The 24523-nt window shown below is 43.2% G+C and overlaps 1 protein-coding gene across 1 annotated transcript in view; it reads left to right on the top strand.

The window, feature by feature from the left end:
• The window catches only part of MAGT1 (magnesium transporter 1), a 36417-nt gene extending 13639 nt beyond the window's left edge, over positions 1 to 22778 (top strand). Inside the window, exons 4-10 of the mRNA XM_075835711.1 lie at positions 2476 to 2616; positions 2711 to 2851; positions 5445 to 5534; positions 10970 to 11033; positions 20227 to 20301; positions 21593 to 21683; positions 22363 to 22778. Coding sequence (XP_075691826.1) covers positions 2476 to 2616; positions 2711 to 2851; positions 5445 to 5534; positions 10970 to 11033; positions 20227 to 20301; positions 21593 to 21683; positions 22363 to 22378 — 618 coding nt within the window. The 3' untranslated portion in view covers positions 22379 to 22778. The remainder of the gene's footprint in view (positions 1 to 2475; positions 2617 to 2710; positions 2852 to 5444; positions 5535 to 10969; positions 11034 to 20226; positions 20302 to 21592; positions 21684 to 22362) is intronic.
• Positions 22779 to 24523: the final 1745 nt, after the last annotated feature.

Raw genomic sequence — 24523 nt, forward strand, 5'->3', positions numbered from 1 at the left:
TATTGGCAACCGCGAACTTCTAGCCATTAAATGGGCTTTTGAAGAGTGGCGGCACTTCCTGGAGGGGGCCAGACACCAGGTAACGGTCCTTACGGATCACAAGAATCTGGTTTTCCTAGAATCGGCCCGGAGGCTTAATCCTAGACAAGCTCGGTGGGCACTATTCTTTACCAGATTTAATTTCTTGGTTACCTATAGGGCTGGGTCCAAGAATATTAAGGCTGATGCCCTGTCACGTAGTTTCATGGCCAATCCTCCTTCCGAGAAAAATCCTGCTTGTATTTTACCCCCTGGTATAATCATTTCTGCCACGGATTCTGATTTAGCTTCTGATATCGCGGCTGATCAGGGTGCAGCTCCCGGGAACGTCCCTGGAGACAAACTGTTTGTTCCCCTGCAATACCGGCTAAGGGTACTCAGGGAAAACCATGACTCCGCTCTATCTGGTCATCCTGGCATCTTGGGCACCAAACACCTCATTACCAGAAACTATTGGTGGCCTGGGTTGCCTAAAGACGTTAGGGCTTACGTCGCCGCTTGTGAGGTTTGCGCTAGGTCCAAAACCCCTAGGTCCCGACCTGCGGGCCTACTACGTTCCTTGCCCATTCCCCAGAGACCTTGGACCCATATCTCCATGGATTTTATCACCGATTTGCCTCCATCTCAGGGCAAGTCGGTGGTGTGGGTGGTAGTAGACCGCTTCAGCAAGATGTGCCACTTTGTGCCCCTTAAGAAGCTACTTAACGCCAAGACGTTAGCTTCTTTGTTTGTGAAACACATCCTGCGTCTCCATGGGGCCCCAGTCAATATCGTTTCTGACAGAGGGGTACAATTTGTTTCCTTATTTTGGAGAGCCTTTTGTAAAAAGTTGGAGATTGATCTGTCCTTCTCCTCCGCCTTCCATCCCGAAACTAATGGCCAAACAGAGAGGACTAACCAGTCCCTGGAACAATATTTAAGGTGTTTCATCTCTGACTGTCAATTCGATTGGGTCTCATTCCTTCCCCTTGCTGAATTTTCCCTGAATAACCGGGTCAGTAACTCGTCAGGGGTCTCCCCGTTTTTCTGTAATTTCGGGTTTAACCCAAGGTTCTCCTCCATTTCCCCTGGTTGTTCCAATAATCCTGAGGTAGAGGATGTTCATCGGGAACTGTGCACTGTCTGGGCCCAGGTTCAGAAGAACCTAGAGGCGTCCCAGAGCGCACAAAAGATTCAGGCGGATAGTAGACGTTCTGCTAACCCCCGGTTTGTCGTCGGGGATTTGGTCTGGTTGTCGTCCAGGAACTTGCGCCTTAAGGTCCCGTCCAGGAAGTTTGCTCCCCGATTTATTGGGCCTTATAAGATCATTGAAGTCCTCAACCCTGTATCCTTCCGTCTGGAGCTGCCCCCATCCTTTCGCATACATGACGTCTTCCATGCCTCCCTCCTTAAACGCTGCTCCCCGTCCTGGTCCCCCTCGAGGAAACCTCCTGTTCCCGTTCTCACCCCTGAGGGGGTGGAATTCGAGGTGGCCAAGATTATGGACAGTAGGATGGTCCAGGGCTCCCTCCAGTACCTGGTCCATTGGAGAGGGTACGGGCCGGAGGAGAGGACTTGGGTACCTGCCCGTGATGTTCACGCTGGGGTATTGATCAGGAGGTTCCACCTTCTCTTCCCTACTAAACCGGGTCCTCTTAGTAAGGGTCCGGTGGCCCCTCATAAAAGGGGGAGTACTGTTAAGGATCTGCCAGGTACTACGTCTAGGTATACTCCTGGGATTAATCAATCCACACCTGAGGCCAGACCTGTTCGACTGACACCCTCTCCCACCAACCAGGGTGGCAGGCTCAGGAGTGGGAGAGCCTATCGCGGCCTGGTCAGTCGGAGTTAGCTCCGCCCCCTGTCCTTTATTACCTGCTGTGTTCTCCTCCTCAGTGCTTGTAATTCTTTTGGATTCCTGGCCCCACTGCTGCTTGCTCCAGCCTGCTTCTGCCTTGCTGCTGATCTGCTTAACCTGCTTTGCTTTGCCTCCGGCTTGCTTCCTCCTCCGTGCTCACTTGGGTATACTCCACCTTATCCTGGTCCTGACTACTCATTCACCGCTCCGTTTCCTCGTGGCGTTCCGTGGGCTACTGCCCCTTCCCTTGCGTGTTCCCTGTTTGTTTTCCCGTGCACTTAGACAGCGTAGGGACCGCCGCCCAGTTGTACCCCGTCGCCTAGGGCGGGTCGTTGCAAGTAGGCAGGGACAGGGCGGTGGGTAGATTAGGGCTCACTTTCCCTTCACCTCCTTCCTGCCATTACAATAGATTTTTGAATGGAAGAACGTTTCTGAAGTTTATTTGGTATAAAACTCGACACTAACCTCTGTCTAGTAGGATGTTACACTTCAGGTTGTATCAACCGTCCAAGTGTTAAATTATTTATTGTAATTTTCTATTTAAATATTTTTATTTTTTTTACGTGGTTCATGATTATGATTGTTTCCTGTTCTTTCAGCTTAATATGAACTCTGCACCGACCTTCATTCACTTTCCCGCTAAGGGGAAACCCAAGAAAGCGGACACATATGAGCTGCAAGTGCGTGGCTTTGCTGCAGAGCAACTTGCTCGCTGGATTGCAGATAGGACAGATGTCAATGTGAGAATATACAGTATTTATTGAATTTTTGTCCTTTTATATATCCAGGTATATTAAAAATGTGATTATCATGTTTACGCTAATGTCTTTACAGATACGTGTAATGAGGCCTCCAAATTATGCTGGCCCTTTAATGCTCGGTCTGCTCCTGACTGTGATCGGAGGATTAGTATATTTGAGGAGAAGCAACCTTGATTTCCTGCACAACAAAACTGGATGGGCACTGGCTGCCCTGGTAAAAAAAATTAAGAAAATGCTTTTTATTACACACTGAATGCCTTTAGGCGGAGTTCACTTTCTTGTTTTGTGTTACTTTCTAGGACATCCAGTGTGATACAGGTTCAGAACTCAAGGCTAAGTTCACACTGTATGTTTTCAGTATACGTTTGGTAAATGTATCCATAGGGCCCAATAGAGCCGACAGATGGCAAGTGTGTCCTTTTGGCATCCGCCGGGCAGGAAAGTGTAGTCTCCTGTGCTTTCACAGGGGCAACTTAAAAAAATGTATTCTGCGCAGTATACTTATTTTTGGGGGCCAATGCATGACATATAACATGCATTGTCCTATATCCGTGCCTTACAATCCTCCCAAACAGTGGGAGATTTCTCTGGCGTATGTGCTAAATGTAACACGCGAGCGCTATGTGAACAGAGATTTAGTATATCGGAGCTCTCTTAGGGTACATTCACACAAGCCGGTAACGGTGCGGTATTTGCTGCGGGTGGACCATAGTTGCAGTCATCATTTTAACATCATTTGCATGTGGTTCTTGACTAAATATTTTAGAAAGAATGTTTGGTTTAGTTGTTGGCTTTAGGCAATGCCTTTTTGACAGGGTGCCCGGCAGTGAGCTGTAATCTGCAGTGCCACCATAGGAGAAATTAAGCCTAACTCGGTTGTCATTTAATTAGCCGGGTGCTCCAGAGCAAGAAATGCTTTTTGTAGACTATCTCCACTCTGCCTAAAAGATCCCATCTGTTAATTCTGTATTTCCTAATGGGGTATTTTTAAAATGGGTTTTCTAAATCCGTCAAATCCTTTAAAGAGGCTCTGTCACCAGATTTTGCAACCCCTATCTGCTATTGCAGCAGATAGGCGCTGCAATGTAGATTACAGTAACGTTTTTATTTTAAAAAAACGAGCATTTTTGGCCAAGTTATGACCATTTTTGTAGTTATGCAAATGAGGCTTGCAAAAGTCCAAGTGGGTGTGTTTAAAAGTAAAAGTCCAAGTGGGTGTGTATTATGTGCGTACATCGGGGCGTTTTTAATACTTTCACTAGCTGGGCGCTCTGATGAGAAGTAACATCCTCTTCTCTTCAGAACGCCCAGCTTGTGACAGTGCAGATCTGTGACGTCACTCACAGGTCCTGCATCGTGACGGCCACATCGGCACCAGAGGCTACAGTTGATTCTGCAGCAGCAACAGCGTTTGCAGGTAAGTCGATCTTACCTGCAAACGCTGATGCTGCTGCAGAATCAACTGTAGCCTCTGGTGCCGATGTGGCCGTCACGATGCAGGACCTGTGAGTGACGTCACAGATCTGCACTGTCAGAAGCTGGGATGTTCTGAAGAGAAGAGGATGTTACTTCTCTTCAGAGCGCCCAGCTAGTGAAAGTATTAAAAACGCCCCGATGTACGCACATAATACACGCCCACTTGGACTTTTACTTTTAAACACACCCACTTGGACTTTTGCAAGCCTCATTTGCATAATTACAAAAATGGTCATAACTTGGCCAAAAATGCTCGTTTTTTAAAAATAAAAACGTTACTGTAATCTACATTGCAGCGCCTATCTGCTGCAATAGCAGATAGGGGTTGCAAAATCTGGTGACAGAGCCTCTTTAAAGGCTAAGGATACCTTTTGAACTGAAATTTGCTTCGTAAATGCAAAATTAAGCAACTATCAAAATAGTCTTCATTAGTGTAACTCCTGTAGACAGCTCCTGCAAGGTCTAAAGGGGTTTTTACACTGGGCAATTATCTGGCAAATGATCGTTCATCTGCTGATCGTATCGTTTTAAAAAACTAAAATATCGTTGTCGGCAGCACATCTCCCTGTGTAAACAGGGAGACGAGCTGCCGGCATGATGATAATGTATGGGGACGAGTGATCGACCGTATAGGGGCGGAGCAACGACGGCTTGTCCCCATACATAGCTCCTTTTGACAGAAGTAAACGTGCTCCAATCAACGCTCTGTCTCATTGATCGGCGCTCGCTACACCGGCCAAAATCGGCCGGAGTAATATGGCCTTATCTCAAATCCGTCAGTCCACTGCTCCTGACGGCTGACTCAACAGCGCTCTCCTCTCTCCAGCTCTTACACTGTCCGTAGCAGTTCCACGCCCCCTTGCCAGTTTGGCAAACAAGTACAAGACTGATCTCTCGCAAGAGATCACTGTCTTGTCCTCGTCTGCCGAGAAGCTCTGGCACAGTCCGCAGCAGTGACACGCCCACTTGCCATTACACAGCCCCTTGCCAGTTCGGCAGACAAGTACAAGACTGTGATCTCTCGCACACACTCTCCTCTCTCCAACACTTGCTGTGATACTGTCCGTAGCTGATTGGACAGTGTCACAGACATGTTACATTCCCCCCTTGCCATTACACGCGCCATTGTTCAGGGGGTTATTTAAATATCGGGCGCCAAATATAATGGCCCAGATATCTAAATAACGGAGGAGGGTAGAAAAAAGATGCAAAGTGCCCCATTACATGCTGCACTCAGCTGCTCACATATGGGCAGGTGAAAGGTTATTTTAAGCATTAGTTTTTTGAACATTTTACTGAGTCACGTTGTTTTTGTGTTTTTTCTGTTCCAGTGCTTTGTGTTAGCAATGACATCTGGACAAATGTGGAATCACATCCGTGGACCCCCATATGCCCACAAGAATCCACATACTGGTCAAGTGGTAAATATTTTCTTAATTATTCTAAATTATTTCGATTTTAAGAGGCCTATATGTTTCCTGAGAGTAAGGACACAAATAAGAAAACCTTTTCCTCATTACTATTTCCTATAGTAAAGTTTGTCTCTTAAAATAATTGGGGGTGAGGAAATCCATATGTGCTTTTACATAGAGTACAATTATTCTTTTTTATAAATTAATTTGCCATGGATCGTAATGGCCAGCGAATCAGTTGAAAAATGTTCCGCTTCTGATAATTAATCTTTGCCTTCATTTCTTTTTTTCTAGGCTTCATTTCTCTAAATGATAGAGCAAACAGAAATAAAGGGGTTGTCGAGTCATAAGAAATTGAGGGCCTATCCTCAGGAAGAATGCTGAAATACTGTGAACTGTCGCCACAAGTGTGTTGCCGATTCACAGTGTGAGTAGATAAGGAACGTAGCGCTCTTACGAGCGCCGCTGTCCCTTCAGAACGGCGGGGGGTGCCGGTAGTCAGACCCCCACCAATCAGATATTAATGGCCTATCCTGAGGATAGGCTATCAGTTTTTTATGACTGGACAACCACCTTTAAGATTAAGCCTGTATTCACACATGGCATATTTTTCCGCCATGGAGTTGGCCGCAGCGCTGAAAAATTTTCTTGTGTTAAATGTGGTGAAATCCGCAGCAAGTCTGTGGGAAATCCTCTTCAAAATTTGCATGTAACGCATACAGATTTTGCGGCGCATTTTGCGGCCCATGTGTGAATCCAGCCCTAATAGAGCATACAATTTCGTTTATGCAGAACTCTATATTGAATAGTGGGGGAATACATTTATGGAAGTTACGGAAACAGCATAGCTCAGGGAGCTACGCTGTTTTCTGATTACATGGTCAGAAATTACAAGTTGCAGCGGGAACACAGAAAGGTAGAACAGGTTTTAGGGGCCCCATTTTAGAGATGGATGCGGGTCCCACTTCTGGGACCCGCACCTATCTTGACATTTATGGCATATCCTGTGGATATGCCATAAATGTCCCTGATGGGCAAACCTTTTTAACCCGTTAGTGACCGGCCCATAGTCTTTTTACGTCGGTCACTAATGGGCCTTATTCCGATGCCATAGACTTTTTACGTCGCGGCATCGGAATAAGTAAACCGAGCAGGGAGCTGTCAAATCTCCCTGCTCTCAGCTGCCAGAGGCAGCTGAGGGCTGGGAGCGTCCCTGCTCTGCCGGGTGAGATCGATATTAGTATCGATCTCACCCGTTTAACCCCTCAGATGCGGTGCTCAATAGCGAGCACCACATCTGAGTGGTTTTGGAGAGAGGGAGGGAGCTCCCTCTCATCCCACTGACACCCGGCGATAAGATCGCCGAGTGTCTGTGTCTCCCATGGCAGCCGGGGGCCTAATAAAGGCCCCCAGGTCTGCCTGTGGTGAATGCCTGCTAGATCATGCCGCAGGCATGACCTAGCAGATGCCTGTCCGTTTTAAACGGACAGGCAGTAATACACTGCAATACAAAAGTATTGCAGTGTATTATAATAGCGATCGGAGGATCGCATAGTGAAGTACCCTAATGGGACTAAAAAACCCAAATAAAGTTAAAAAGTTACACATATTTGGTATCGCCGCGTCCGTAACGACCCCGACTATAAAGCTATTACATTATTTAACCCGCACGGTGAACGCCGTAAAAAATTAAATAAAAAACGATGAAAAAATTGCTGTTTTCTGTGAATCCTGACTTTAAAAAAATGTGATTAAAAAGTGATCAAAAAGTCGCATCTGCTCCAAAATGGTACCAATAAAAACTACAAGTCTTCACGCAAAAAAAAAGCCCTCATACAACTGCATCGGCGAAAAAATAAAAACGTTACAGCTCTTCAAATATGGAGACACAAAAACAAATAATTTTGACAAAAAAGCGTTTTTACTGTGTAAAAGTAGTAAAACATACAAAAACTATACAAATTTGGTATCGTTGCAATCGTAACAACCCGCTGAATAAACTTATTGTGTTATTTATGCCCCACGGTAAATGGCGTAGATTTATGTCGCAAAAAAAAGTGGCGAAATTTCAGTTTTTTTTTCTATTCCCCCCCCAAAGAAAGTTAATAAAAGTTAATCAATAAATAATATGTACCTCAAAATGGTGCTATTAAAAAATACTTGTCCCGCAAAAAACAAGACCTTATACAGCGATGTCGACGCAAAAATAAAAAAGTTATAGCTCTTGGAATGCGACGATGGAAAAAACGTAAAAAATAGCTTGGACATTAAGGTCTAAAATAGGCTGGTCATTAAGGGGTTAACTCCTTCCCGACATATGACATACAGTTACGTCATGGCCGGGTAGGGGAAGTATGGAGCGGGCTCACGGAGTGAACCCGCTCCATACGATGCGGGTGTCGGCTGTTACAGCCGGCACTTCAGAGTATCGAGCGGCATCGCGCTCGAGCGCGATCACGCTCGTTTAACTTGTTAAATGCTGCGGTCATTAGCGACCGCAGCATTTAAATCGTTAGAAAGACGGGGGGGCGGCCCCCTCTAACAGCTCATCCCGCCCCCCCCAACGCAATCGTGGGGGGCGGGCGATGGCTGCCTGGGGGCCTAATGAACCGCCATCTTTGTACACCTATTAAGCCCTGCCTCCGGCAGGGCTTAATAGTTGCCTGTCAGAATCACGATATTCTGCAATGCATTCGTATTGCAGTATATCGTGCAAGCGATCTAACGAGCGCTGGTTGAAGTCCCCTAGGGCGACTAATAAAAAAAGTAAAAATGAGTTAAATAAAGTTGTTTTTTTGTGTAAAAAAAAAAAAAAAAAAAATATTAAAAGCTCAAAAAAAAAACCATTTCCCATTTTCCCCCTAGAGCATAGTAAAATAAATACACATAATATGTATCGCCGCGTCCGTAAAAGTCTGAACTATTACAATATATCATTATTTAACCCGCACGGTGAACGCCGTAAAAAAAAAATTGTAAACGCCAGAATCTCTATTTTCTGGTCACCTAATCTCCCACAAAAAATGAAATAAAAAGTGATCAAACCGTCGCATGTACACCAAAATGGTATTATTAAAAACCACAGCTTATCCCGCAAAAAATAAGCCATCATACCACTTAATCGACGGAAAAAAAAAAAGTTCTGGCTCTCGGAATTTGGCGACACAAAATCAATTTTCTTTTTTACACTTAGGTTTTTACTTGTAAAAGTAGTAAAACATAGAAAAAACTATATATATTTGGTATCGCCGTAATCGTAATGACCCACAGAATAAAGTTAACATGTTGTTTTAATTGCACAGTGAATTCCGTAAAAACGGTGCGCAAAAAACCATGGAACGCTGTTTTCATTTTCTACCCCACAAATAATTTTTTCCCGTTTCCTACTACATTATATGGCAAAATAAATGGTGCTACGAAAAACTACAACTCGTCCCGCAAAAATCAAGCCCTCATAGTACTATATCGACGGAAAAAAAAAGAAGTTATGGATTTTGGAAGGTGGGGAGGAAAAAACGAAAATGAAAATCTGAAAGTTGTTTACGACGGGAAGGGGTTAAGGAGGATCTGTCAGGTCCACTTCTTTTATTGCATTTTGCCCACTGTACAAAATAAGTACTGATAGACACACTCCACTATATTTTGAGCGTATGGCTCTCTCCTTGGCACGCAATTTCCCCTGAAAAGACACTCCTCTGTGAAGCAGCTGCCGGAGATGAAGTGTAACTTATAGAATCAACCAGTGCATGTTCACTAAGCTTATTTTCTGGCGTATTTCGGAGCGCTAAACGCGGATATTGCTCTCTGAAATTCACTTTGAAAAAGCCTTCAAGCAGCTTTTTATTTTTTATTAGGGGTACGAGGAATCATTTTCTGCCGCTGTTTTATAAAAAGGCAGCATTAAATTACAAGTTGAAAAACAAACAAAAAAAAAAACGTGTGTTTTACTTCTCAAATCATTCTTCAACATTTTCTGTTGACTATGCCAAAAAAAACAAAACGAAAAAACACATTTAAAAAACCCTGTGAAATTCTGCTCCAAAAACGTGGTTTCTCCCGAAATCAGCATCATCTTTTTCTGCCTGAAAAGAAGCCATGTAACATGCCCTGACACTGGTGCTTATTAGTTGTGCGAGAGACGAGGCAGTCATGTGTTTACAAGGAGAGGGCAGAATCATAAGGCTGGAATCACACATGCAGTTTTTGGTGCAGTTATTGAGCCCAAGTCAGGAGTGAATCCAAAAAGACGGAAAGTGTAAAGGAAAGATTCACAGGGGAGAAAGAGAACCTGGACCGCACAACCACTTGCTATACTTGATCTATTGCGGCTCAGCAAAATAAAATGTACGAACATGAGGTTCTTAGTAAACATTTTGATCAAACAATATAAGCCCACTTGCTGCTTCATGGCGACATCTTCCAAGTGGGTCCCTACTATACTAGGTGTAGTATCCCATGGCATCCAATGCCGCTGCAACACCGCACCTGCAGAGGGAGCAGCCCAGGAGACCAACAGCACCCATGCTGCCAGTGTAAGCCACCTTGGCTCTGGACCACGTCTCCCCACAGATACCGCACCACAATAACAAAAGATTACCACAAAAAAATGAACAGATGGAAAAAGCTCACCTTTCCTTGTAGTCTCAGGGGCCAACTGAGACTACAATGTGCTGTGTGGCAGTGGCATTGGGTGCCATGGGATACTACACTTTGTCGAGTAGGGACTCCCTTGAAAGAGGTCGCCGTGAAGTGGCAAGTGGCTTATACAGTTTTATCAAGATGTTTACTAAGAACCTCATGTTCGTACATTTTATTTTGCTGAGCCGCAATAGTATAGCAAGTGGTTGTGCGGTCCAGGTTTGGCAAAAAATTACTGCCACAAAAACTGTGGGTGTAATTTCAGCCTAATAGGTCCCCTTTAAGTAGCCTAGTGAAATAAATACCTTTTATTAAAAAAAACTAAAAACTTTTTATGAGTTTAAAACTTGACTTTGATGCAGAATCGGCTTCTGTCTTTTCTCCATTCATTAAATGAGGAATTCTTCTAAATGCAATGTTCATTCTGCCTACAGATTCATTGCAACATGTTTACTTGTATTTAATTCAAGCGTTATAGGAAAAAAGTCACAATTTTTCTAGCTGCTCATTTTTGCCACCCTAAAACTCTCATCATGTTCCGCAAATACATTTTTGCAAAATCTGGCAAATGGTTTCGCTAACGGACGTGATGCAATGTATTGTTGACTCGTGGTTCCCTTTCTGTTGTCTATTTGCAAAGAAAATGTCATTCTGTATGAAGCCGAACTAAAGTCATTGCGCCTAAATCTGCTGCTGTACCTAATTCTTGGGTTGATGTCTGATTTTTGTATGTCTCTTACTACATTATTACATATATTACTACAATACGGTTTACTATTGATTTTTCTATCCTGTGTTCCCTACAGAATTATATACATGGAAGCAGCCAAGCGCAATTTGTGGCAGAAACCCATATTGTTCTCTTGTTCAGTATCCTTTCTCCAGTTAAATCGTAACCTTTTTTTCTCCGCTCTAGTTTTAAGCTTCTAATTTAAGCCATAAATATCTAATAATCTTTTGCTTCCCACTATAGATATATATGTTGCTTTCATCGTACAGGCGCAGATACCTGTAGTTTCGGGCGTTTATTATATTGGGGCATGTTCACACGGCGCTCAAAAAATAAAAGTGCACTAATCGATTACGCTAGCGTTTCTTGTGAATCACTTTTTTTTTTTTTAAATACAGGCCTTTTTTATGCGTTTTGTGTGCACTTGATGCGCTTTTTTGGGCACGTAATTAGGACTCCCATTAACTGTGGGAAAATGTGGCGCATTTTACACATCAAAGAAAGGTCCTGACTGTTTTTTACGCAAAATATATTTTTTTAAATGCTTATGTGCTAATTGCGCACTTTCCCATTGATTTCAATGGAAAGATTATTCAAGCTTTTTTAATGCGTATATTGGCGCGCAAAATACACGTAAAATACAAGCCATGTGAACAGGGCTTTAAAGAAGATTTGTGGTTTTGGGTTTTTCCTGCTAAGGCTGCCTGTCATCTTGATCTTTTGATTCCGCCCATTGCAGTATAACAAGCCGTCACCCGCTGAGTATGGAGCGAGCTCAGCCCGTGAGCCCGCTCCATACTTCCCCTTAACGGCTAGCACGTACTAGTACTTGGTATGTCATTAATGGGCGAACTAGAATTATAGCCGATGAAGGCGTTAACAAATGAGGGGGTGGGGCAGATATTCTGTAACAATGGCTGCTATAACCACGGTTTCCCTGTTCATCCTGCTATTTTGTGAACTTGCATGTTATAGGTAAGCACGAACTGCTGCCTATGTATATTATACATGTACCAACTTTATTGTCATCCGCCAGTATACTCCGCTGGATTCACATCTGCGTTAGTGTTTCAGTCGCTCTGCTCAGTTATAGGAGAAAAACTACGTAAAAACCAGAAGTAGCATGACTGACACCAACGGCGTCCAATGAAACCCATTGACTTTAATAATTTCTGTCATAGTATCTGTATTTCATCTTAAAAAATAAATAAAAAAATAGCTCATCATGCGACTCCTACACTACCGGTCCAAATTTTTAGAACACCTCAAATTTTCCAGTTCTTTTTCCTCAAACGCAGCAATAGTCTGAATTTCTGATCTTAACTAAAGGGCTTTTTTCAGGGAAGACATCAAGGACAGCTGCTCTGCAGCACAGAAAAAGGCAATTAACAAAAGACAGAATTAAATTCTGCAGTTTGGCAATTTATGCTCTGTTTTTGTTTTTCTGTTGCGGGTTTCCCCATTAAATTCAATGGGGATGCAACAGCAAAGTTTTGCAGCGATCACGCCGCAAAAATCGCAATTCTGGAAATAAAAAATCCTTCTTACCCAGAACGCCCTCCTTCCTGCTGTCCGACCTGGGATAAAGTTTCATCCCATGTGACCGCTGCAGCCAATTACAGGCTGCAACGTCATCGTAGGAGGCCGGAGCGGACGTCAAAGGAGGGAGGGAGGGGGGGGGGGGGAGTATGAGCACTTCTGTACGGAGAGGAAATTCTATCCAAATAAAACCACACCACAATGTGGTGCGATTTTTCAGACGGAAGGTGCTACGGGTTCCAGGTCGGATATGTTGCGTGATTTTTATGCAGCGTAGCCGACCCGTGGGCCCAAGAATTGTAGGGCAGTCCTACAGTGAAATTGCCAAGAAAGTCAAGGTGGCAGTCAGTACAGTTTCCTACACTATCAACTACACTATCAAAAGGCACTTAGAAACTGGTGGAAACTCTGAAAGGAAGAGGTCTGGCAGACCAAGGGTCACTACAAAATCAGAGGACAAGTTTTTGAGTCAACTGTTTGCGTGGCCGGTGCCTTACAGCGCAAAATCTTCAAGCCCAGCTTAATGCAGCAACAAATAAACAAGTGTCCATTTGGGGGGGGTGTGGCTAGCGAGCAACATGGCCGGACGCATCTGAGCTGCTCTACAGGGGAACGCTACATATCCTGACTGAAATCCTGTGCTGACGGCATGTTTGAGTGATCTGCAGCGACTGGAACCGGATCTTCATAACCCTGACTATTCCCGGACCGACTCAGCAACTTCTACCTCCTACCACTACCAAGTAAGCACCGAGTGAAGTGCGGGCCGTGTGTGACTGCGGCCTAGCTGCTTTCCCTGAGCGCCGACTGCCACAGGAAACTCCTGCAGCACACGCTGCACATCACACATCAGGACCATCCTGTATTACAGAGGACGACATACTGAGCCTGCCCTGCCTGTCTCATCTCATTCTTCTCCTCAACTGTATGCTTCCCCTGCACTTTGAAGCTTCATTCTATACCTTACTACTCTCAAGATCGCCTTGATAATTCATTATAGTGACTTGCCAGTTGCTTACTTCCTCATATAGACGACATGCACAGATCTAAACTTCAACCCACAATGGATAGGCTGAAAGAATATGCTCATACAGACAGTGCTGACACTGTCTCTACTCCTCGTGCTACGCGGTCCACACAAGGCAGGACACAAGATGGTGACTCCCAAAGGGACAACACTGAACCTGAGATGGATCCCGAGCCTACTTTAAGCCAAGTCTCTACTCAATTGCTGGCGGCCATAAACACCTGTAAGACCTCATTAACAGGTAAGATCGATGAAATAAAGATCGACGTCCCCTTATTGCGTCGACATGCAAAACCTGCGGGAACGCATTGGAGAAATGGAGGACAGAGTCTCCCGGACAGAAGATAAACTCCGTCCATTGCTATCCACACTCTCCTCCACCTCTCGTAAACTGGAGGCTAATCACTCCAAGATGGATGATCTGGAAAATCGCATGCGGCGTAATCTTATTGGTCTCCCTGAAAAGGCCGAGGGACAGGCTCCTGAAACTTTCACCGAAACATGGCTTAAAACCACGTTGGGAGACACTTCCTTCTCGTCATGCTTTATCGTTGGAAGAGCACACAGAGTCCCAGCTAAACCTCCTCCTCCGGGTGCAAGTCCTCGACCATTTTTGGCTAGATTGCTGAATTATAGAGACCGGGATACGGTTCTCCGCCTTGCTCGCCTGAAAGGACCGCTAAAGCACAACAATTCAATCGTCTCCATATTTCCTGATTTTTTCCGCTGAATTGCAGAAACAACGTGCCACCTTTTATTGAAGTAAAGAAGACATTTCGAGATCGCGGCATTCCCTACTCGATGTCCTATCCAGCTCGTCTCCGAATCGTGGCTGATGGGAATGTAGTCTTTCTGTATACTCCGGGAGAGGCGACTGAATGGCTCCAGATGCATCCACCTCAACCTTGATTTGGACGCTGGGTGATGTACTACATATAAGGATATAGCGGGGATGTATTTTTAGTTATCCATTTTGTATTGATTCCTCTTCCATGTTAGGGGTGAGAGGATATAAGGGAAATGTTTCCACATAGAGGGATAATACCTCTCTCGACATTACCGTGGCGTACCCACACCCTCCTAGTTCTACAACATATATTATACCGGATATATAACAAATGAGTAGATACTCAACACATTGATATTAAGGTACCTGGTCGCTCTCACCGAACATGCTTTGTCACATGCCTGACAAATCATGGTCAGGCATTCCCCATTTATCTCAAATTCAACCCTAATGTTGCATCTTCTTAGGGTCATTTTGTTTTTGTTATTCAGTGATACCTTGATATGGTATTCTGTTCTAATGTTAATAGCCTATGTCGCAAGTCAACTCAATAAGTCTTATGATCAGTTTCATGCCTACTATATATGCACTTACTGTTCTTTTTGCTGGTCATGGCTCAAACTTTAAAATGTATATCATGGAATGTGCATGGTTTGGTCACCCCCCATAAACGTGCATCTGTGTTCTCTCATCTTAGGCGATCCAATCCCCATATCATTGGTCTACAGGAGACCCACCTCACTTCTGATAAATCAGAATATCTACGGAAACCCTGGATCCAATGGTCCTGCCACTCATACCATACCTCTTACTCTAGGGTGGTATCTATTCTTATTCATAGATCCATACGTTGGAACCCCATTCAAACCCGTAGAGACCCAGAGGGAAGATTTGTTTTTGTATATGCGGAAATAGATACAAGGCCCTACGTGCTTATCTGTCTTTATAACCCCCCGCAGGCTAATTTGTATGTAATTCAGGCAGCTATTTCCTTTGCACATCAATTCCCGACCTCCTTTATAGTGTGTATGGGGGATTTCAATCAGGTTATGCACTCCTCTCTAGATAGATTTGGAACCTCCTCATCCCTGACTGCCTCTAATCCTACTCCCTTATGTCGGCTGATGGATAGTGTGGGGTGGATCGACCTCTGGAGACCTCACCACTCAGGAGAGGTAGAATACACTTGTCATTCGACAGGACGACACACACTGTCCAGGATAGATTACTGTTTTGGGTCCCCAAATGTATCTATTTACGTCTCTCAGATTACACATGATCTTAGGGGTATATCTGATCATAGCCCAGTATTGCTCCAATTAGCATTTCCAGGCAGATATGTATTGACCAACTGGAAATGTCATCCCTTTTGGTTAAAATTAATCGGATCGTCTGATCGCATATCAGATCAGTTTGATCAATTTTTACAAATTAATGACTCGTCAATATCACATACATTACCCTGGGATTCATTCAAAGCATACCTTAGGGGCTGTTTGAGATCATCCATATCGTATGTTAAGAAAACCTCAGCACAGGTGGAGAGGGAGTTGGAGGAACAGGTCTCAGAGGCAGAGACACAGTATATCGCAGACCCCACTGATACCCACAGGACGGCTTGGTTAAGCCTGACTCAGTTATACAAGAGGCAGCTTCATCTCAAGTCTAAACGCAAATTATTTTTCACCAGACAATACGATTTCGAAATGGGAAACCAATCTAGTCAATTACTGGCCCATCTTATAAAACAAACTAATGGTACTAACGCAGTATTGGGGATTTGAGACTCTGCTGGGTCAGTCATCACAGAAGCTGGGCGTATCACATCGCGATTTAAGGAATACTATACTGAGTTATACAGTTCCTCAACTTTGCACTCTGTGACTGATATTTTAGAATATTTAAATTACCTTACATTCCCAACATTATCGGTTGACCAACAATCTATGTTAGATGCCCCCTTTACACTTGAAGAAATACAAGCGGCTATCCGTGATATGGCTCTTAATAAATCCCCGGGCCCGGATGGCCTCCCAATTGAAATTTACCACAAATACATGGATAACATAGCTCCATTTCTCCTTTAAACTCTTAACCAGGCGTCCCAATTACGCGCCCTCCCCCCTACGTTTTATGACGCTACCATTATAGTTCTTTTGAAACCTGGTAAAGAACCTCTTGATTGTGGTTCATATCGGCCCATATCGTTGGTCAATGTAGACTATAAAATACTGACAAAATTGTTGGCTAAGAGACTGAATGGTGTTATCCTTTCCATCATACACGCAAATCAAACTGGATTTATGCCAGGGAAATCTACTAGTATCAATATCAGGAAGGTACAGGCTATTACACAATTAGGTAGGGCACATGACATGCAGTGGGCAATAGCCTCTCTGGACACCATGAAGGCTTTCGACTCGGTAGAATGGCCGTTTTTGTGGGCCTGTCTGGAACGTTTTGGCTTCGGTCCTCAATTCTGTCAATGGCTCAGGTTAATATATAAATCCCCTAAAGCTAACGTGATGGTTAATAATGTTCCTTCTCTCCCTTTCTCACTTTTTAGAGGCACCCGACAGGGGTGTCCGTTATCGCCCGCCCTGTTTGCTATAGCCATAGAAGCACTGGCGATCAGGCTTAGAGCCTCCCCGGATCTTACTGGTATAAACTGGAGGGGTAGAACTTCTGTGGTAGGCCTGTACGCAGATGACATGGTCCTTTTTTTAGATAACCCAAACTCCTCGTTTCATGTGGCCGCAAGTATATTGGATACATTTTCACAGTACTCAGGGCTAAAAGTTAATTGGCAGAAATCGGCCATTTTATATACAGTCAGACACCCGACTCCAGATCCGTCAATGTCGCAACCGTCTCTAGATTTAAATATTTAGGGGTGACTATAGTTCAGGACCATAGCCAGACTCGAGATATGTCCTTGACCCCATTATTGACTAAGGTTGGAGAAAAGTTTAAGACGTGGTGAAAACTACCGTTATCTGTAGCTGGGCGTATTAATTTGATCAAGATGGTGGTCCAACCTCAATGTAATTATATTTTGCAACATATGCCTGTTGTAGTCCCCATGTCGTTCTTTAAATCCCTTAATAATACAATTTATATGGGGCTCCTCTAGGTCTAAATTAATCTGGCTACATTACAACGACCAAAAATCGAGGGGGGAATGGCGTTGACAAACTTTTACTTGTACTATCTGGCGGGACAGCTCCGCAATATCCGGGATTGGGTGCGGGACTCGCCCCTATCTGACACAGATTATTACTTGGCCTCCCTGGTAGCAGGGAATAACCTGATTAGCTTCCTGGAATACCCTAAGTTTACTCCCTATAATGAACTACTTCCTATGCATAACCTGGCACTGGCGATCTGGCGCGCGTCCAAAAAATTACTTACATACAATGATACGATTCCAGAACTTCCTCTGTGGCATAACCCTACATTACCACATATCCAGTCATTGACTAATACACAGCTGTGGCGGGATCTGGGTATTACCCGATTGGGGGATGTGTATGATAATGGTCTGATCCTCACATTCCTGCAGGTTAAAGAGACACACCAGACTTACAATGGTTTAAATATCTGCAATTATGCCATGCTGTACAGGCTCAGTTTCCACCTCATTCCTCAATCATATCAGCATACCCTCTTATTGGCATACTGAAGTCTCAAGGACCCAAGGGTCTTATTACAGCTTTATATACCCATCTAATCTTGGCTAAAATTAGCTCTACTCCGCTCCCGGTCCTGACTAAGTGGAAATCACAAATGCCAGACCTTTCATAGGAAGATCTGGCCAACATCTTAAGCTCACACTTATCAGTATCTCCGACTATAAACAATAAGCTTATTCAGCTATACATTATACACCAAGCTTATCTCACCCCAATCAGACTACACCGTATGCGCAGAATACCCACTTCAGCATGTCATAGATGTAGTCAACTAGAGGCAGATTTTTGGCACCTTATGTGGGAATGTTCATTCATATTGACATTTTGGACAAAGGTTTATGATGTTATTGTTCCATTATTACCTAATCCTTTGTTGTTCTCCCCGAAAATAGCCCTACTGGGACTTATAGACGAAGAACACTGGACACATCACACTGGTATTTTTATAAAGGAATCTTTATTTCTAGCAAGAAAATCAATAGCCATGCACTGGATGGCAGATACAGCTCCGTCAATAGCCTCATGGAATCTGTTGGTCGATAATGTAATTAATTACGAACAGCTGGTATATTCCCACAGAGGCTGCCCAGACAAATTTCAGGGAGTGTGGGGCCAGTGGTTAGATACAAGGGTAGTTTCTGCTGTTGACCCTTGTCCCATGGTAGGGTAATTCAGCTTCCGAGCGTCCGGGCAGGAGGTATGATGCTAATATCCACGACCTTATAGTGCGACATAGGCGATTTGTTCTGTTTGGTTATATTTGGTTACTTGCTCATTTTAATATAAATGAAATAAATATATAATAAATCCTGAACTTTACTGTGTAATCGGCAATTGGCTGCCATGCATATGTTATATATGTGATTGTAAATTACTGTTAAAACGTACACTGTATATGCCATGTCATTTTTGATACTGTTATACACTGTCCAATTGCTGTGATACTTTGCATGTGATATTTTGAATAAACGAATTTAAAAAAAAAACAAGTGTCCATTTCAACTGTGAAGAGAAGACTTCTATCTGCAGGTTAGACAGGTTGAGTAAAAAAAGCCACTGCTAAGATTGCAAAATAAAAATAAATCAAAAAAGACTTGTCTGGGCCAAGCGGCACCTCCAGTGGACTACTGAAGAGTGGAAGAAATTCTTGTGGACTGATTAATCAAAATTTGACATTCACCGTGTGTGACACCAACTCTCAAACATGGAGGAGGAAGCGTGATGGTCTAGGGCTGTTTTGCTGGATCCAGAGTTAGCAACTTGCACATGGTTACTGGCACACTGGACAAAAAGGGCTACCACAGCATTTTGATGTGCCATGCACTACCCTCTTGTGTACGCCTACTTGGTCAGGGGTTCATATTACAGCAAGACAATGATCCAAAACATACCTCTAGTTTACGTCAGAACCACCTAAAAGACCAGAAGAAGCCGGTAGGCTTCAAAGAATGGAATGGCCTGCACAGTCTCCAGACTTAAACCCCATTGAGCTTGTTTGGGATGAACTGGAAAGACGGGTGAAAGCAAAGCAAACCTAGAAGTGCAGCACATTTGTGGAGACTTCTGCAACGATGTTGGGAAGAAATTTCTGAACAATATCTGAATGCAATTGTAGAAAGAATGCCTCGATTGTGTAAAGCTGTTATATCAGCTAGAGGTGGCTACTTTGAAGATTTAATTTGCTGAAACAAAGTTAATCCATTATGTTTATTCATCTTAACCTGTCTATCTTTTATGCTTTTACTTCAAAGTACGTTTGAAATATTAAACTGTGAAAATATCAATAAAAATTGAGGTGTTCTAACACTTTTGACTGGTAATTTATTAAACAATATGTAAATGAACCGCTGGCTAGCCAAGTGGATTTGCGTCTCACGCGATGGCGCCGGCCTAGGAGTGTCTGGAGGAAAGAGCCTCACGCTGATAGGTCAGCGTCCGAGACTCTCATGCTAGCTCTGCCCATTGAGAATCGCTGGCAGCCAAACCCACTTGACCAGCCAGCGGTTCACTTACATATTGTTTATTAAATAAAGAGGGGGCGATATCTCAGCAACAGAAGTAAGCAGCAAACACCATTTGACTCCGACATAGCGACAATTACGTGAGTCTGATAACTCACTTTGTAGGAGTTAGTGACATTTGTTCTTTATTTCCTTTTTTTTTCTCTTTGCTTTTAGCAGATCTATGTTGGAGGAATGGTAGTAGACCACTTTGAAAGCATCTGTTATCTAATATTAGGCTGTTAAAATATGAATATGCTTGTCTTTGCCCTTACATCGGACTTAAAGATGGTGGAGTAACTTTGGGAATGGTCCTCTTACATGAAGCTGCTACTTCTGAAATGGATGTAGGAAAACGAAAGAGTGAGTACTTATTTGAAAAATAGAAAACATTAAGTAGATCTACCAGGAAAATTGCGCAAAAAGGATGTAAAATTGTATTCTCGATTTCTGTATTAATCACATATCGATATCCTAACTTGGCTTGAATAGTGTCAAATATGTGGGGCCAATTAGGGGGATTTATTAGTTTTTGTTCGACCACAGGTCGCACGGGCAAAGATTGTTTTATCTCAGTGTCGGTCTGGCTGCATCGCAGTAATGAAAGTAAATGTGGCCGTTGTGACTTGCAGGTTGTCATGACAGTTAAAAGAAATCCAAACTTGATGGACTTCATGCGACATGTTACGACCCGCAGGTTGCCGTGACATGACAGTTACAGAAAATCCAAACTTGATGGTCTTCTTGCGACGTGTCGCGGCATACTGCGGGTCACAACGCAGTCACATTTAATTTCATTACTGTGATGCATCAAATGCGACATTGTGTTAACATCCATCTTTGCCTGAGTGACCTGTGTCGCGACCAAAGTTGCCGTGCAGCCCTAGCCTAAGACTGGCGTCTAAAATGCTGACCTTAAATTACCCCAATATCTGCACAGAAGCTGTGTCCTTGCGATCAACAGCGGGAGCATGGCGGTTATTGACTACCGGGCTCCCACCGTAATGGCTGGGATCAGAGAAACCTCTGGTCCTGGACATTTAACCCCTTAGATACTGTGGTTAGTAGCACCTCCTAATGTACTGATGGGCTACCATGGAAGTCGGGGGCCTAACAAAGGCCCCCAGGTTTGCCGTTATCATCTGTTAAGTAGAGCATTCCAGTGGCATGGCCTAATAGCTTGCCCATCGGCGTAAGACTGACAGGCAATTATTCTTTTTAGTACTATGGTGCAGATTTGTTAGAAAATTTTAAAAGAAGAATTAACACCATCCCTATTGACTGTAATTAGTGAATATTAACCAGGGTCAGCAATTCCAAATTACTCAAGGGTGTATTCACACGGTATGGTTTTTGCTAAGCAGTCAAATATCTCACAAAAAAAAAACGCATGTGTTTTTACCACTGTTGGCAAAACCGCGGTACAAACGCATGCATTTTTTTCGGTGCGGTCTTTAGCCGCTCTGCAAAATCGTACTGTGTGAGTTTACCCTAAAGGGTTTTCCCCATCATCATTATTTATTGCCTATCCACAGGAGGAATATAAATTGTGTTCTACAGTTTTCACATTTTATTGGAACGTTGTTGATGGCATGCATTGAGGATTTCTAGCATGGTATATTCGTAAAGTATGACTTTGTCTTTTTGTTGATAGTGATGTGTGTGGCAGGCTTGGGGCTAGTGGTGATATTCTTCAGCTGGCTGCTTTCTGTCTTCAGATCCAAATACCACGGATACCCATACAGGTAAATCATTGAATATAGCATTTCTTTTATTTTATGGCATGAGCCCCATTAGACTTGTTCTGGAGACGTTTTAGACATCTGGAAGAAAGATTTTCGATATGTTTGTTATGTAGACCGGGTTCCCACATGACGACATGCAGTACCATTAACCATTTTGACTTAAAATACCAAGTAGAGTGGGATTGTTCCCCTTTGGAGACTCCTGGTGACAGTGTGGACATTTCCGCTTTCACTTGTGTTTACTTTTGAGCTGACATCCGTTCAAGCGTTTGTCTAATCTCCGACTACCCATTTAATATTTGTGCCACTGAGGTGATCAGCTGATCATTACGGTTCTGGCACCTTAATTCCCCTGGCAAACAGTTGATTTTGCCGGGAAAGATGCAGCTGCCCGAGAGCGAACTTCTGCTTGTTGTCAGCTTCCTGCTCGTATCGTGAGGTACTGATTGGAGGTCCCCCTCTAAAGTTCATCTAACCAAATACGGCACTTGGACAGGCCTCCTGATGGGACAACACCTTCTGACTTGATGACTGTAAATACTTCACGTACTCGCAGAAACCATTTGACCCTTTGGAAGTGTACTAAGCTCGGGTAGCCTCACGTGAAAATAATAATTCCCTCTTTGGTTTAGAGGTGTCTACAACTTACCAGTAACTGCAATCTTCTTTTTTTCCTTAGCTTTCTAATGACATAGAAGCCGTTCCATCACACTGGAGAGATAGGAACGGCTCGTGCTACTTCTAGAAACGCCTGCTGACAAGGATCCAGTAGATTGTGCATCGAAGACACATTTTGCGAAAGAACTTGTTATAAATGAGATTGTTTCCCTTGGTTGGTCATTGAACCAAAGACCTGATGCAGTGCCTTAGTCAAATGCAGTGAAACTCAATTATTACCCCATCCCTTCCAAGATACACAAACCCCCCCCCCCCCCCACACACATTCCTGATGGAAAATAGACCGAATAATAAGTAAATTGAGTTTCGTCTTCTATGTTCTCTGGAACAGTTACCTAAAATACTAAATATCCCTCCTCAAGCCAGGTACAATGAGATTTCCTTATTTTTCCCTCATAATAAAACTAACTTTTAATAGCTTGGTATTTTGGGTGATATGTTTTTAGTACGGATATTTCCTTTTTTGGTGGGGGGGGGGGGGTCTGGTCTTTTGGCTTTGATTTAGTTGTAATAAGTGGATTCACTTTAAAAGCACAAGCCAATGATAACTGCTTCTTAGAATAGCACATGGGAGGCCTATCTGGTTATGAAGGGAAATGCAGAGGTTGGGTTCTTGGTGACCTTCGCTATTTCACTGGAATCCGGGAGGAAGGTGTGAAATACCTCCTTATGACGTACAGTAACATTTACCAGATAGTGGCTCCACCTTGAAGCTCAGATTATTTATAATTTGTGGTTGCATTAATGGCTTTATGATGTTAAATACATTTGTGTCAAAAACTCCAAATATAGGAGTGATGCCAATATTGGTTAACCAGCAAAGCCCCTTCATCATGTGAGTTTACAAATGAATGACCGAGAGAAGAACACGACATTTAAAAGCATTATTACCCCCCGTATACAATGTCCTTGTGTAACATCGTTGACATAAAGCAATAAAACTGAGAATTTTCTTACAAATGGAAGGGCGATAGAGGTGATTGGATTGTAATTGCTCTCCCCGATACGGGTTCTTCATTAGGATACCTTGTAAACCGTATCGTGTACACGGCTTTGGAGGTTCATCTCGCTGGGTAGGCAGGATCACCCTAGCTTTGTCTTTTTTAACACAAGTATTTAACATCACAGATTTTACTGGCTAATACGATTCCACGTGATTGTTTTTTTTTTTTTTTTGCTGTACATCATTATTGGCTGTGCTACGATTTATGCAATATAGCAACTAAATGCTTCACCGAGTTAAAAAAAAAACAAACAGCAATTTGATTGTAAATCTTTTTAAAAGGATTTGTCTGGTTTAAGTAAATTAAAGTTATTTTTTTGTATAATTTAAGTTGATACAATTTACCAAAATAATTTCTGTATAAATGCCTCACTTTTCGCTATCTCTGCTTGCTGCCCTGGTCATGTGATGGACACACAGGTGTCACGGCTCATTAGAGTTTTTGTATCAGCTGTGTCTTGTAACGATCCCGGCACCTGTGTGTCCATCACATGACCATGGACAGAATTATATCCACTGGAAGTAAACAATGAATGTTCCTACTGAATAACCGCAAGCACAGATCTTAAAAACATGAGGAATAATATAGAAAGTAGATTATAAAATGGTATAACTTTTATTTTTTACAAGAGAGAGCTGTCCAGTGGAAGAATAAAGGTTTACTTTGTGGGAATATGGGGTATTTGTTTCGCTGTGTATTAACTGTACTTGAATATTAAACGCAGTATCAGAAACTATCTTCAAGTGCCTGACATGTACACACCGTTTTAGCTTAAAAGGCTGGGCTTGTGCTGCGCCGCCCTACTGGGTGACTGATCTATTACAAATATACAATAGTGAATAACATGGAACGGCAAAGTAATAGGAAGCACACTACTTTGACACAGCCTTGGAAATGTTTTCGCATTCAGTTTCTTACAATAGTTTACAACAGTTTGTACTAAGGAGAGCAATGTCTGCAAAGACTTAAAGGGGCCCTCTGTGTGTCTCAAAAGGAGTGTGATAAATTGTGGGCTAATGCCCTCGGCTGTCTTAATTCAGTCTCTGAGACTTGGTATATAATACGACCTCTGGCCCATATAGAGAGTTTATGGGCATGGTGCATTCTTTGCGCTTCTATAGACCCGCTGCGTAGAAGTGGACTGTTTCATACTTTTTC

Source organism: Rhinoderma darwinii, chromosome 8, assembly GCF_050947455.1.
Source record: "Rhinoderma darwinii isolate aRhiDar2 chromosome 8, aRhiDar2.hap1, whole genome shotgun sequence".
Classification (NCBI taxonomy): Eukaryota; Metazoa; Chordata; class Amphibia; order Anura; family Rhinodermatidae; genus Rhinoderma; species Rhinoderma darwinii.